Source organism: Melospiza georgiana, chromosome 20 (assembly GCF_028018845.1).
Source record: "Melospiza georgiana isolate bMelGeo1 chromosome 20, bMelGeo1.pri, whole genome shotgun sequence".
NCBI classification, from domain to species: domain Eukaryota; kingdom Metazoa; phylum Chordata; class Aves; order Passeriformes; family Passerellidae; genus Melospiza; species Melospiza georgiana.
Window position 1 is genome coordinate 3814666 of NC_080449.1, and position 13434 is coordinate 3828099.

General features: G+C 49.4%; 1 protein-coding gene across 8 annotated transcripts in view; it reads left to right on the plus strand.

Annotated features, from left to right (window-relative positions):
* The window catches only part of CACNA1B (calcium voltage-gated channel subunit alpha1 B), a 324524-nt gene that overhangs the window by 167715 nt on the left and 143375 nt on the right, over positions 1-13434 (plus strand). For 5 of the 8 annotated variants that reach the window (XR_009115431.1, XR_009115432.1, XM_058038142.1 and 2 more), the window contains exons 8-11: positions 387-502; positions 8135-8191; positions 8820-8894; positions 10724-10813. Coding sequence is in view for 6 of the 8 variants with exons in the window: in XM_058038142.1 (XP_057894125.1) it covers positions 387-502; positions 8135-8191; positions 8820-8894; positions 10724-10813 (338 nt within the window). In the remaining 2 variants the exon portion in view is untranslated. The remainder of the gene's footprint in view (positions 1-386; positions 503-8134; positions 8192-8819; positions 8895-10723; positions 10814-13434) is intronic. The other 3 variants (XM_058038144.1, XM_058038146.1, XM_058038147.1) reach the window with 3 other exon arrangements.

Sequence of the window (13434 nt, forward strand, 5' to 3'; positions counted from 1 at the left end):
GTTTCCCTCTGTGGAGAAGCTTTAAGGCAATGGTGAAGGAAAGGAGCTGGTTCTGATGGAGGGTTTGGATCCAGAGCTTTATTCTGGCCCACAGGCCTCTGAACCCAGCAACAGCTCCAACAAAACTCCCTGTCCTGTGGTTGCTGCTCCATTGAGGCTTTTAATACCCCAAAAATCCCAAATTTTAACCCAAATCCCTACTTTATACTTTTAGCTGTGTTCTAGGTCAGCCTACACAAGGCATCAGGACAACAATGAGTCCCTTGCTGTGCTTTCCACTCCCTCCTCCCATCCTGGACTGCACAGGCTCCCTGGAAGGCTGGGGGAGGGCTGTGCACCTGCCCTGGCTGCCTGTGATGTGTTTTCCCTCTCTTGTGTGCCCGCAGTGAATTTGCCAAGGAGCGAGAGCGGGTGGAGAACCGCCGGGCGTTCCTGAAGCTCCGCAGGCAGCAGCAGATCGAGCGCGAGCTCAACGGCTACCTGGAGTGGATCTTCAAAGCAGGTAAGGCAGGCATCTCCCACGCTTGCCTGGATGTGTTTTGGGGCAAGGGAGCTCTGGTATGTCTGGGAATCCATAAAATTAGAGGGTTTTGGGAAAGCTGCAAAAGACAGGCCCCAGAGGCACTAGAACTGTGATTAGAGCTAAGCAGCAGCCATGAGATTGGTCAGCAGAAAAATTATTTAAACTGTAGAAAAGCAAGGACAAATAGAACAATGGTCTGTGTATTAATGCCTGTCTAGAATTACTCTCTAAGCTACAGAAAATTTATCTCGCAAGATATTAGGAAGGTTAAAGCTTAATAATGGAGCTCTGTGTGTTGTGTTTTAAGGCTCACAAGTAGGTATTGTATTCAAAATAAGCAAGAATTGTTTTAACCAAAAGGTACGTGTGCGTATAGTGATTGGATGGAAATACTGTCAGTGTGCTTTTGTTTTGTGTGATTGCTCAAAAAACTTATCAAGTAAGTTGTAACATTAAGTTCTTGGTCTGCTGCCTGAGATGTGAGCTGGTGGCATCTTCCCATTGTCATAACCATGTAATGAGACTGATGCTGGAAAATAAAACAGCTCAAGGCACGTTCCACAGCAGTCCTGTCCCATTTGTGATTTGTACAGAGACCCCATCTGGTGACAGTGATGGGCTCCAGAATGAGTCCTTGGTGTGGCCAAGCCTGGGAGGGCCTGGCCAGCACTCGTTGGTTTTGTTGGAATTATTTCTGTGTGTTTGCACCAAAATTATTGCAAAAAGATCTTGGTTTGGTTTAAGCAAAACTAAAGGAGCTGAGCCAGCTTTATTGCTGAGATCAAAGCAATTGTCCTAATACAGGATAATATAAAAAGTGATCTGTGGATGCAACAGCCTGGTCAGAAAGAGAGAAAATGAGCTTTGCTTTCTCACTTTCTGATCAGGCTGTTGCACCTACAGTGATGGAGTGCCCAAAGCCTGCACAGGGAGGAACTGTTCCCTTCCATGAGTAATTTCTTCTTTATTTGCTCCCTGCCCCAGCTGGTTTATCAGCCTTTCTTTCTGTGCTGGTAAAACCCACCCAAGTGGCATTTTATGAGCTACAAAGATCACTTGCACGAAACTCCCCCAGCCCATATTAACATTGATTTATAACCACTGGAACTGAACATTGCTCTTTATTGCAAGGCGTGAGCAACTTTAACCGGGACCCAGACACATTAATTTAACAGAAAATAGCATTTTTATCAGACTGCAACGATTACCAATAACCTTCCTGCTTTATGGAGGAGCTGATATTTATATATTGACATAACCACAGTCAATTCTTTCATGCAGCACCAAGAAAATGGGGGGTAATTTCCTCCTTGCTTGCTTTTCAACATCTGAGCCAAGTGAAAAGGCCTTTTAAAACAATGATGGGGAGGAAAAGGAGTGCTGGTTTCTCAAATGGATTCCTGTGTGCCATTTTAGACAGATGAGTTTCATCTTTGCTCTTTACAACTGAAATGTAAAATAGAAATATCAGCAGTTTATGTGGTGCTTTAAACCCATTATTTCTTCTAGCACTGCACTGGGTGACAATTGAGGGCCACTTGTGTTGTCAGACTTTTATTCACAGTGACTGTTCGGCAGCAACTCAGGCAGCCACTCCTCATTCCGTCCTTCTGGAGGAATGAGAAAATAAAGAATTCCCTTTCCTTTCCATTGAGAATTTGTCTTCTCATTAGTTTACAGCTTCTGTGCAGCCTCTAACTCACATAAATTCCTGCCTTGCCCAGTGGCTGGAGCAGGGTTCTCTGGGCTTCTCCTTTTCTCCTCCTGTCTTGCTTTTAAGGCTCTTGGTGATTTTTGGTCTCTTAATCCTGATCTCCATCACTAAAACAGAGATGAGAATTCCCCTGCAGGGTTGAGGGTGGCGTTGTGTCACTCTGGGGCCTGCTCTGCCCATCACCAGCTGAACTTGTGAGAAACTTGGGATGGAGAAATTATAAAATGTACACTCAACCTTTGCTCCAATTCCCATCCCTGTGGGAATTCCTGACTTCTTCCATTTCTATGTTGCCAGGGCTGAATAAATACCACACTAATGTCAAGTGAAACTGCTGAAAAATGCACATTTTTCAGCCCAATAACACACGAGCCAGAAGGCTTTGTGGAACAGGGCAGTGCATGCAAAAGAGCTGAATCAGGGAATGTTAAAAATACTCTGGAAAGGCATTGTTGAGAATACAATAGGAATATAAAAGAGCTTCCTAGTACAGCTGAATAATAACAGTAATTAAAATCAGCTTAGCAGTGTTAATAAAATCTTGGAATGAAAATGCAGCGTGAAGGCAAAGCAGAGCAGAGAATCCGGACTGAGGCACTGAAAATTGGGACTGTGCCGTCCATGGGGATTTCCCAGGTCTGGCTTGGGGATTTCAGCTCTGAAATGATCTGGAATTCCTTCTCTGGGATTCTGAGCAGGGAGATCCAGCCAGGGAGGACAGGCAGAAGGGGACAGAAATCCTGCAGCAGCCCCAGGCAGGAGCTGTTTGCACAAAGGGAAGAGTGAAAGCTCCTGGGATTCTGCTCTAATGGAACTCTGGAGGATTTGGTCATTATTCCTGGGAATATCTAATTGCTTTTAAATCCTTCTGCCAGCCTTGACCTCGTTGACTCTTAGAGCACGGAGTGCCAAGTGCTAACACCCAGTTTGATTTTAAAAACCAAACAATCCCACGGAGCTGTGTCCTGCCCTCACTTTCAATCCATTGCCTTTCTGCAGCGAGAGGAAGAATTCAGGAGTTCTTTTAATTACTTTTCTTTCTCTAATCTCCTTCTACCTTGTTTCATCTTATTTTTTCCTGCTCCAAAGCACCCAGAACCAATCAGCCCAATCCTTTCTCTTCCCCTGGAAGCCTCATCAGGTTTCCAATATTTCTAATATCCTCCCTGAGCATTTGGTTTGTTCGATTTTTTTTCTCCCTCGTTTATTTTTGATGCAAGGCAGGAAGAGTGGAAAGCTGCATTCCAGTGCTTCACAAAATGATGTTTTAATCTTAAGATGGCTTTTGCTCTGTAGTTTTTTACATATTCTGTGTAGTTGCTGCAGCTGGACAAGAAGTGCCCTTGTCCTTTGTAGTGCTCAAGTTTTTGCCTCAAGTGTTGTTTTAGGGAACAAGGGAAGTGTGAGTGACTAAAATCACTCCTTTACTTGTGCCCTACCACCCCTCACTCAACAATAATTTTAATTTAACATAGGGGTTATTGCTCATTGACCACTCTGAAGTGACTTTAATGTTTCTCAATAATGTCAGTAATTTGAATTATCACAGAATCCCAGACTGGTTTGGGGTGGAAGCCCCAATGTCCAGCCTGGCCTTGGGCACTGCCAGGGATCCAGGGGCAGCCACAGCTGCTCTGGGCACCCTGTGCCAGGGAACAATTCCTAATTCCCAATATCCCACCTAAACCTCCCCTCCTTCACTTTGAAGGCAGTTGTCCTTTCCAGAGGAATTAAGTGTGCCAAGTGATGAAATCCATGCAAATGATTTTGCTCCTCATGTTTTCTCCACTGAACTCCTGAGAACTGCAGGAACTCCAAGGCTGGGATTTTTGAAGAACAGGGAACTACAAGTTCTCCACACAGAGTAAAGCATTTATAAGCCCACAAATATTCTTTTGAAGATGTTTCTCTTATCTTATAAAGACATGAATCATTTGGAAAACACTTGGCTCAGAGACTCTAAAATCTTCCTGTTGAGGGCTAATCAAGTTTCATGTCTTTTGCATTTTAATTCTTTCCAAATCCACATTTTTCACACCAAACTGGAGTGCTTCTGTTCTCCTGGAGTGCCAGGCTTTGGGAATGATTTCACCTCTCTCTGCCAGTCCTCTGGAACTTCAAGGCCATCCCTTGGCATGGCAGAGCTTTCTGAACTTCAGGTTTCAGCTTTCTTTAGAGGAACAGAGCCCTGAGCCCCTGGGAGAGATGGGAACAGACACCTCGAGCAAAGAACCCTGTGTGTGTGTCACTGTCACATTTTCTGGAAAAATTCCTTGCCCAGGATTTTCTCCTGCGAAGCTGAGAAGTCTCAGAGAAAAAGGAAAACAATTCTTATCTCATTTGCTTCTTCTGTGTTGTGCTGCTTTGGAATGTGGTTTGGCGATTGTTTATCCAACATGTGAATGGTTTTAACTTAATGACCATTCACAGTCAGGCTGTGTCAGGACTCTGGAAGGAGTCAGGAGTTTTTCATTAGTATCTTGTTAAGCCTTCTGTCTGTATCCTTTCTCTATTCTTCAGTATAGTTTTAGTATAGCATTCTTTAATATAATATAGAACATAAAATAATAAATTCGCCTTCTAAGAACATAGAATCAGATTCATCTTTCCTCCCCACGACAGGGGACCCCGAAAATACCACACGTGTGAAATACCAAGGCAGGGTAATTGCCATAAAGAACAAGCAGAGCTCCTTGGGAAGGTGTGACAGCCACTTAGGAGGGCTTCATTTTTTTCTATTGACCCAGCTCGAAATGATACTCATTTAGTCTTTGCTATTTCCAGTAATCTGCTGCTCCTTTGAGCCCCAAATATCCTCTTTCCCCACACCAAAGAGGAGGAGAAGGGGCCCCATTGTCTTGCTATACCTCAGTCATTATTCATGATTAACACATTTGGGGAAAAAAGGAGAGAGCAAGGATTGCATCCTGCTTTTATTTCCCTTCAAACAGCACCCTTCACACCCTTAAGCAGGTATTCCTGGTGCTCCAGACCAGGCTGCTTTGCCTTTATTTCCAGCCCAGTCACACCCAGCACTTAATGACCAAAAATTCCTTTTGCTGCCAAGACACCCCTTCCTCTGACACCCTGGCAAAGCTCCTGAGCCTTTGTTTGGAGGCTCAGAATTGCTGATCTGGTCCCATCTCTCTGCTGAACATTTCTCCTCATGCAGAGACACCATTTTTTCGTTTATTCAGGTGCCCAATTATCTCCTTCCAGGCTCTGTTAGGGATGACTAAAGGCAGAGCAGCTCTGTTCAGGATGCTGCCTGGTGAAAAACCCCTCCTGGCAGTGCTCAGTGACCTGCTGAGCTCTGTTTTTAGCCTTAAAAACCTCCTGGGGTAGCTGTGGTCCTTTGGATTCCCAGAGGACACGAGGCAGACAGGAATAATGATCAAGGGAGAGAACCTGGGAACGCTGCAGGAGGAGAGCGAGGCTTGAGGGAATTTCAGAGGCGAAAAAGGAAATTTTAAAGGAACAGCAAAACTGAGCCCAGCTGTGTTTATGGATGGAGATTTGTGTGAGAACCAATTCAGGACCCTGAATTTGGGGCAAAGGTTTGCAAAATTGTCTTCTACGAGTAATCTGTAGATGGAAATCCAGTATGGCACAGCTTTTAGGAAGGATCTCCCATTCCTTCCTTGTGTTTCAGGGCAGTCAGACTGGCAATTGCCATTTCAATCCTCCCATATTTTCGTCCCCAAACATCAGCACAGCTTTCCCTGGGGGATACTTCAGAAGAACCTTTTGGTCTGAGGTGCTGGCTGGTCAGAGAAGTCTCTTGAACTGCCTACAAAAGCCCATTTCACTGTTCTGACCTCTCTTAAGAAGACTTGAAAACCACCTGAATTGGAGGTGGGGATTGCAGGCACAACTTGTGGGGTTTTGGAAGGACTTTACACCTTTTAAAGTGCAGCTTTGAGCTCACCTGACATTTTTACCCCTCTCAGCTCTCCTTTCTTTCACATCTCTGGTCGTTACTTTGCACTTCTGTATTTCCTTCCCCTCTGCTTAATTTTCCAGCCTTTCTCAGCCCTTGGTATTATTTTTCAGCCTTCTCATTTTGCTGTCTTAATAAAGTATCATTCCCTCTCTCTCCCAGATGATTAATAAAGAGATTATATAAGGCTTGTGTGGCTTATATAGGCTTATATAAGGCTGATCCCTCTGGTATCCTTCTAGACAGCTCTCAGCTACACACTTTGATGTTTGGCCTCTGGTCTGTTTGTATTTATTTTTCTGAAGTTGCTCTTCCATCTAGACTGGCTTAAACGGACTTTAAAGCAAAATTTGGTTGGAACATGGTGTCAGATGTTTTAGTAAGAGCTCACATTGATGGAATTTCAGGCGTGTGAATTTGCCATTTATGAGGACAGAAGGAAGTGTGGAGTTTACCAGCTGCCAACTCAATGTTTTGTTTGCTTTGGGTTGTCCTTTAGCAGATCCCCACATCAGTTTCCAGCAGCAAACTCAAAATCTGTAGTTCTGAGTGCAGTCTCAGGTATTGGCACAGCACTGCAAACTGGCCAGGGGGATGGCAGTGCCCTGGGAAACCTCAGGAAATTGGGTTGTCTTTCACACAGATAAAAACGATTCCATTTGGGGAGGTTAGTTTTTAGTGTTTCCGGTTTGTTTTTATTTTTTTTTTATTTTTTTAATGTAGGACAGTGCAAGGTGTATTGTATTTTGGAGATGAGTTGCAGAGGAATGGAAGGGAGATGTTGCAATCACTATGCCAGGCAGAGTTCCCCCATGGAAAACTTGCTGTAGATTTTATTTGGACAAAGATTTGACATGATGGCTCTGTGGTGACAGTGACTATCTTGGCATGTGGCTGCTCTCACCCTGTGCCACCACTCTGCTCCCCATGGCTGAATCCTGATTTTTTGGAGACAAAAGAGCAGTGATGGGTGTGGAGCAGCTTCCCCAAACTGTCTCCAGTGTGGATGGGCATGAGGGACCTTCCTGGGCTTGTGGGATTTGTGGGGCTGCCTGGTCTGGAGGGAAGTCCTTGGTCTGCAGAGGTGCCTTGGGGATGAGAGCTGGTGAAGAACCCAGGGTAGGAGGTGGTGTGGGTGGTTGTGAGGAGGGATCCCATGGAGGATGTGATTGGTTTGGAACCCTCCCCTTGTGTGAGAGGGACACAGGCAGAGAATGGCTCCTGGCCTGGGTCAGGGATGGGGTGGCCAGCAGGAGCAGGGAGGTCATTGTGCCCTTGTGCTCAGCACTGGTGAGGGCACACCCTGAGTGCTGTGCCCAGCTCTGGCCCCTCAGTTTGGGAAGGACATTGAGATGAGAGCATCCAGAGGGGACAACGAGGCTGGAGAGGGGCTGGGAACACAAACCCTGTGAGGAACCCCTGAGGGAGCTGGGGGTGCTCAGCCTGGAGAAAAGGAGACTCAGGGCTGCCCCCATCACTGCACAGCTCCTGAAAGGTGCCTGTGCTCAGCTGAGGCTGGGCTCTGTCTGCAGCAGCACTGACACAGCCTCAAGCTGTGCCAAGGGAAATTCAGGTTGGATATTAGGAAAAAGGTTTTCACTGAAAGAGTGATAAAGCTCTGGAATGGCTGCCCAGGGAGGTGGTGGAGTCCCCATCCCTGGGTGTGTTTAACAAAGCCTGGATGTGGCACTGGGTGCCAGGGTTGAGTTGAGGTGTTGGGGCTGGGTTGTACTTGATGATCTTGAAGGTCTCTTCCAACCCAGTGATTCTGTAATTCTGTGAGAAACACAGCCCTGAGCCATGAATTGCTCTGCAGACTCTGTCAGGGGTGGGCTGGTGGCACCGGGATGGGATGGGTTGAGTGGCACAGGGATAGGGTCCTGCTGCCCCCCCAGCCGGTGTTGGAACAGGGCTCTGAGGAACCTGAGGCTGATCTTGGCTGGTTTTCCTTTTTCAGAGGAGGTGATGCTGGCCGAGGAGGACAAGAACGCCGAAGAGAAGTCCCCTTTGGACGGTAGGTGCCTTTGCTGGCCATTTTCCTCCTGTGCCACGGGAGAGGTTCCACTGCTGTCACTGCCACGCCTTCCTCCCGAGCAGGAGGATCCTCCCGCATGCACCCGGCACAAATCCGGCCACAGAGCCCCTTCCGCAGGCTGCAGGTGGCTGAGGAGCGGTTTGGGACACCCCACACCGGCCCGGGATGGGGATGTGCCCTCGGGGTCGGTGCCCACGCCCTGCCGAGGGTGGCTGGCTGTGTGTGCAGGGGGTAGAGGCTGCCAGGAGGATGGAGAAGAGCGAATGCGCTGACCTGAGAGAAAGGCAGGGCTCCGAACGGATTTGACCAAGGGACTGAGCCCCCTGTTAGCTGTAAGCAGTAAGACATAACAGGGTGTGGTGATCCTTCCTTCCGACGTGCGAGCCCGGCGTGGCAGGACGGCCGGAGGAGCCGAGCAGCGAGGCCACGGGGATGCTCCCCCTGGGCCTCCAGCCCCGACAGCTTTTAGGATGCGCCAGCCACTCAAAGCTCAGTTAAAGACTCTTCCCTCTCCCTTTTCTGACCATCTTTCGTCCTCCCATGTCTCCTCCTTTCCCCTCCCCTCCCTCCCCCCCCTCTTTTTTTTTCTCCTCCCATTCACTGTCAGGGAGGGCCGCCTCGGAAGGGCCGATTCCTCAAGGCACGGCGCCGGCAGAGACTGGCAGCGGCAGCAGCTACAACAGTGAGTGGATTGCAAATCACCAGGGGCTTAGGTGGCACCCAGGGGCAGCTTTCCCCCCGCAGCCCCGTGCCCAGGTCACCGGTGACATGCCCAGGTGGATTTTTGGCCTGGCTCCCAGCCGTGCAGGCTGCAGGTGCTGCTGCAGCCTCGGCCGGGCCGGTGACCTGCGCTGGGGAGGACCTGGGGCTGGAGCAGGTCAGGGCTGAGGTGTGAGTGCCAGTCCTGCTGTGTGTGCTGGGGGTGTGTGTGAGCTGGGGACGCCTGGCTGGCACCTGGGCACAGCCAGGCTTCACTGGAGTTTGTGTCTGAGGAGCAGTCTGAGTGCTGTGAGAAACTCGAGGTGGGTGCAAGGCACGGAGTAAAGACCCAGAGATACTCAGGTTCCTCTTATCCGAAAGCAAAAGGAGCCCGAGAATGTTCCCAGCCTGGAGCAGCCCACAGTCTATGGTGGTAAATTCCGAGTCCCTGAAACACAGGGATGTGCCTGGAGAGATGGCACAGCCTCACTGCCAAACACACCGAGGACTTTTCTGGGGCAGAAGATAAAAAGCTGCTCAGTTCATGCCAGGAATGTTGGAAATATTTAATCCCGGTGCTGGTTGTGCTCCAGTGCTGAGGATGGCCCTGGACATGCTGGAGTGAACTGGGACAGACCCAGCCTGAGGGACCCCTGAGCTGGCATTGCTGGGACTGAGGATTCAGGAGAGCTGGGTGGGGCAGCAAGGAACACAACAATGCAAAACAATGGATCCAGATTGCAGGTTCAGAGCATCCTCCCCTCTGCTCTGGGTGTTCCCCTGAAGTGACTCAGGCACAGCCCGTAGGAGCAGGAAGCGCATCCATGTCTCTGTCAGCGCAGGGCAATCCGTGCAGTGTGGGAAAGGAATTTGTAGATAATTAGGGTGAGGGGATGTTGTGGAGGAGCCTCCCCGGGGCAGTCTCTGCAGCGTGAGTGGCTTTGCTGGGTGTGCCCACGGACCAGTCTGTATCACCACACCGTGGGGTGTCTTACTGCTGATAGAAAGTGCTGCTTTAGTTACTGTCTGTCTCGAAGCTGTCACCAAACTGTACCAACGTGATTTTTTTTTTCTGCCACTTCTCAAGGTTCTGCAGGTAGGTGGTCCTGGGAGCAGCGTCCTCAGTGCTCCTGCCTCACCCCCCGTGCTCTGGGTGGAAGTGCAGAGCTCTCATTCCCTGTTGGAGTAAATGTAGTGATGTTTGCCCTCCCCACTAAAAGCTGCTTTTGGAGGAAAAAGAAGTGTTTTCAAAGAATTCTGATATCCCCAGAGGGCAGGGATTGCCCACGGGGTGCTGCTGAGAGGCTGCTCACTGATGTGTGGCCGCTTTTTCCACGCAGCATTTCTGCTCCTTGAGGCATGGCTGGGTAGTAAACCGAGCTCTGTAAACTCTGACTCCCTCACAGTGCCTGCTGCAAACAGCACTGGTGGTTCCAGGGGTGGCAGCACTCATCTCCCAGCCCCGTGGGGCTCACGAAGCTCCAGTGTCCCTGCCCAGCCTTTGTGCTGTGCTGAAAGTGCAGCTGCAGTGACCTCCCCACCCTCCTGCATCTGCTGCATGAAGTGGAACATGCAGAGCTGTGCCTGGCAAACCTTCAAGAGCTGGAAGGGCAAAGGAGTGAAGCACCCTGGCACTGAGGCGTGCAGAGGCCCTGCAAGGTTGTGGGTTGTCCTGTTTGCTCCAGGGTACCCTGGTGGGAGAGCTTTGAGCTGGCATTGGGAAGGAAATGCTGGCCCTGGAGAGTGAAGGGAGGGGGAGAGAGAATCCACTCTGCATCCTCACGGGGCATTTTCTCTTTAATTTGCACGCAGTGTTGAAAAGAGCCGCAATAAAGAAGAGCAAAAATGACCTGATTCATGCAGAAGAAGGTGAGGACCATTTCACAGACATTTGCTCCGTTGGTGAGTACTGGCTTCGCATCCCCCGAGGTTTCGATCTCCACCTGAACCTGTCCATGCCATGTCTTCTCCTCTGGAGAGGCTCCTTTGCTCCAGAAGCTGCAGTTTCTTGAAGGAGAATGAATTTCCACTCGACTTCCCAAAGCAAAAAGCTCCGTGGCTTCACCCTCTCCCTGCGCTGCCTGCCTCAGCTCTTGCATGCTGCACCCTTGGGAGAGCCCTGCAAAGCCTTGGGACAGTCCCTGCTGGGCTGGCCACCCTGGGATTCTGCTTGGAACGTGCTCATCCATGCTAAAGAACCCCAAATCTGCCAAACAACACTGCTGGAGAGAGGAGAGAAGTGGCCACAGTCCTGTGGTTCACTAATGCCCAGCTGAGGTGTCACAGCCTTTGCTGTGGGAGTGGTCACTGGGAGGTGCTGGGCAGCGGCCTCAATTCTCTCATTCTTGTCTTAGAGGAAGATCTTGAAGTGATTTTAAGGCCAGATCTGGAGATCCAGTGCAGAGCAGGGCATCCTGCACTGTGGGGCATTGCTGTGGTGAATTTGGCATCCTCAGGCTGAGGAGGTGCTGCCCGTTCTGCAGCTCCCAGAGCTGATTCCTGCTGAGATCTGCCCAGGTGGGGAGGCAGGGGCAGCTCTGGGCTGCCAGGGGAGGCTCTGGGCACCCAGCACCCACCTCAGGGAGCTGCTGGAGCCAAACCCCTGTGAGGTGTGGGACAGCCTCTCCTGCTGCTCTGCAGTCGGGCGCTCTGCTCATCCTGTGCCTGTTGTTGGAGGCTGTTTTGCTGCTGAAGCAGCAGATGTTCTCATTATCTTCCAAAGAAATGTCTTGGCAGCCCAGTCCCCACGAAGCAGCAAATCCTGGATGCACAGGAGGAGCAGCACAAACAGCACATTTGAGAATCCGTGTCCGTGGCTGTTGCACAGCATGAGTGCCTCAGTTGCCCTTTGGAAAGTTGGCCTTGATGTTTCCAGGGATCACAGCTGCTGCTGGAATTTATTTTCCCCCCCTTTTAAAGGAAGAGTTGGTTGCAGAAAATGAGCGTGGCTTGGCATGTTCCTGTCACCAGCACTGAGCTGCCACAGTCCCCTGGGTGCAGGTTTTGTGGTGAAACTGCTGCCACTTCCAGGAGAGGTTTGGTGCTGAAAAAGTGCAAAAATGCAGCAGCCTGTGTGCATTTTTGGTTTGGTTTGTTGTTGTTTTTTCTCGGATCCCTGCATGGATAACAAGGAATGGTCATTTTTGGAATAGTTGCTCACGGTTACAATAATTATCAGATCTTTGCCTCCAAATCCAAGTCCCTCCAGGCTCTGGGCAGCTAATACCACACCAACAGATCTTGGAGTTCAGCATTTCAGGTGGCAATGGATGATGGAGCATCTGGGCTCGGGAATAATCCGAGGCAGAGCTGGGAACTGTCTCGGGAGCATATGGCAGGGAAAATAACAGCAGGGCTTTCCACCTTCTGTGAGTGCTTCACCCACTTGGGAAAAGTGGCTTTGATTTTGATTCATGGAACGAGGCAGAAAAGAAGGAATGGATTAAGCAGCTACTTCTGCAGGCTTGTGAAGAGGCTGGAATGCAGAGCATAAACAATCAGATCACGTGGGCAATTATGCATAAAGGATCTGTTTTGGAGAAAAGGGGTTTTTGGATGGTTTTCTGTAGTGTGTTTCTGTAGTGTGTTCATATGGGTGCAGAAGCAACGTGGAAAAACTAACAAATAATCCCTGAGTGCCACGTGAAGATGCAGCTCAGGGTGGGGGAGACTTTGCCAGGTCTCTCTCTGGCCATTGGCTGAAAATGTTGCACTTTAATTCAAGCACAAGCACCTTGATGAGCTTTATAGCTGCAGTCTAAAGCTCTGTAGTGGTAAACACTTCCCAGGCTGTTCTCTGCAGTTGTTCTTAGCTTTTATTCTTCTCTTTTTACTCCCACTGGCTTCACACTCTCTGTGCTGTACCAGGCACGGGGCTCTGCTTTAATTCCCAGACACCAAAGCCTGGAGAAGGGGATGTTTTCCACGTTGGAGCAGTTTAAATATCACTGCTTTGCATTTCTGGAAGATCAGACAGGAATGAGAGGGCAGCACTGTTCCTTTGCCAGTCTGGCAGTACACAGGGGCTTGGCTATCTGAGAGCTCTGTACCTGCTAAGGAGTGCTGTGATATGAAGCTGCCTAAATCCCAAACTTTGGCTCTTCTTGTTGTCTTAAAGCAGAGCAGAGGAGGAGCACTATGATTTCTTCTTTTCCAAACTGCCAAAGGCAGGATTTTCAAAACAACAGAAGAACACACTGATTTTTTCAGCATGGAGTTTGTTCAAAGCCTGGCCAGAGCCAGTTCTGCTTTTGGAGTGCTGGTGGATGGCCAGAAATGTGAAATGGAGCAGAGAGCTCACTTTCCATGGGGGAACATCACACTTGTGTGGGGCTGTGAGGCTCGGAGAACCTGCTGCTGTCACATCTGGATGCCTCATCCTTTCTCTGGCTGCTGTGGTTGATGTGGCAGGACGAGGCTGGGTGAGATTCCCACCCTTTCCAAGTGTTGACATGGAGGTGGTCACACTCTGAGATTTGGCTGCTGAAGCCAGAACGCTTTGTTCATGTCAGTGAGCCCAGGAG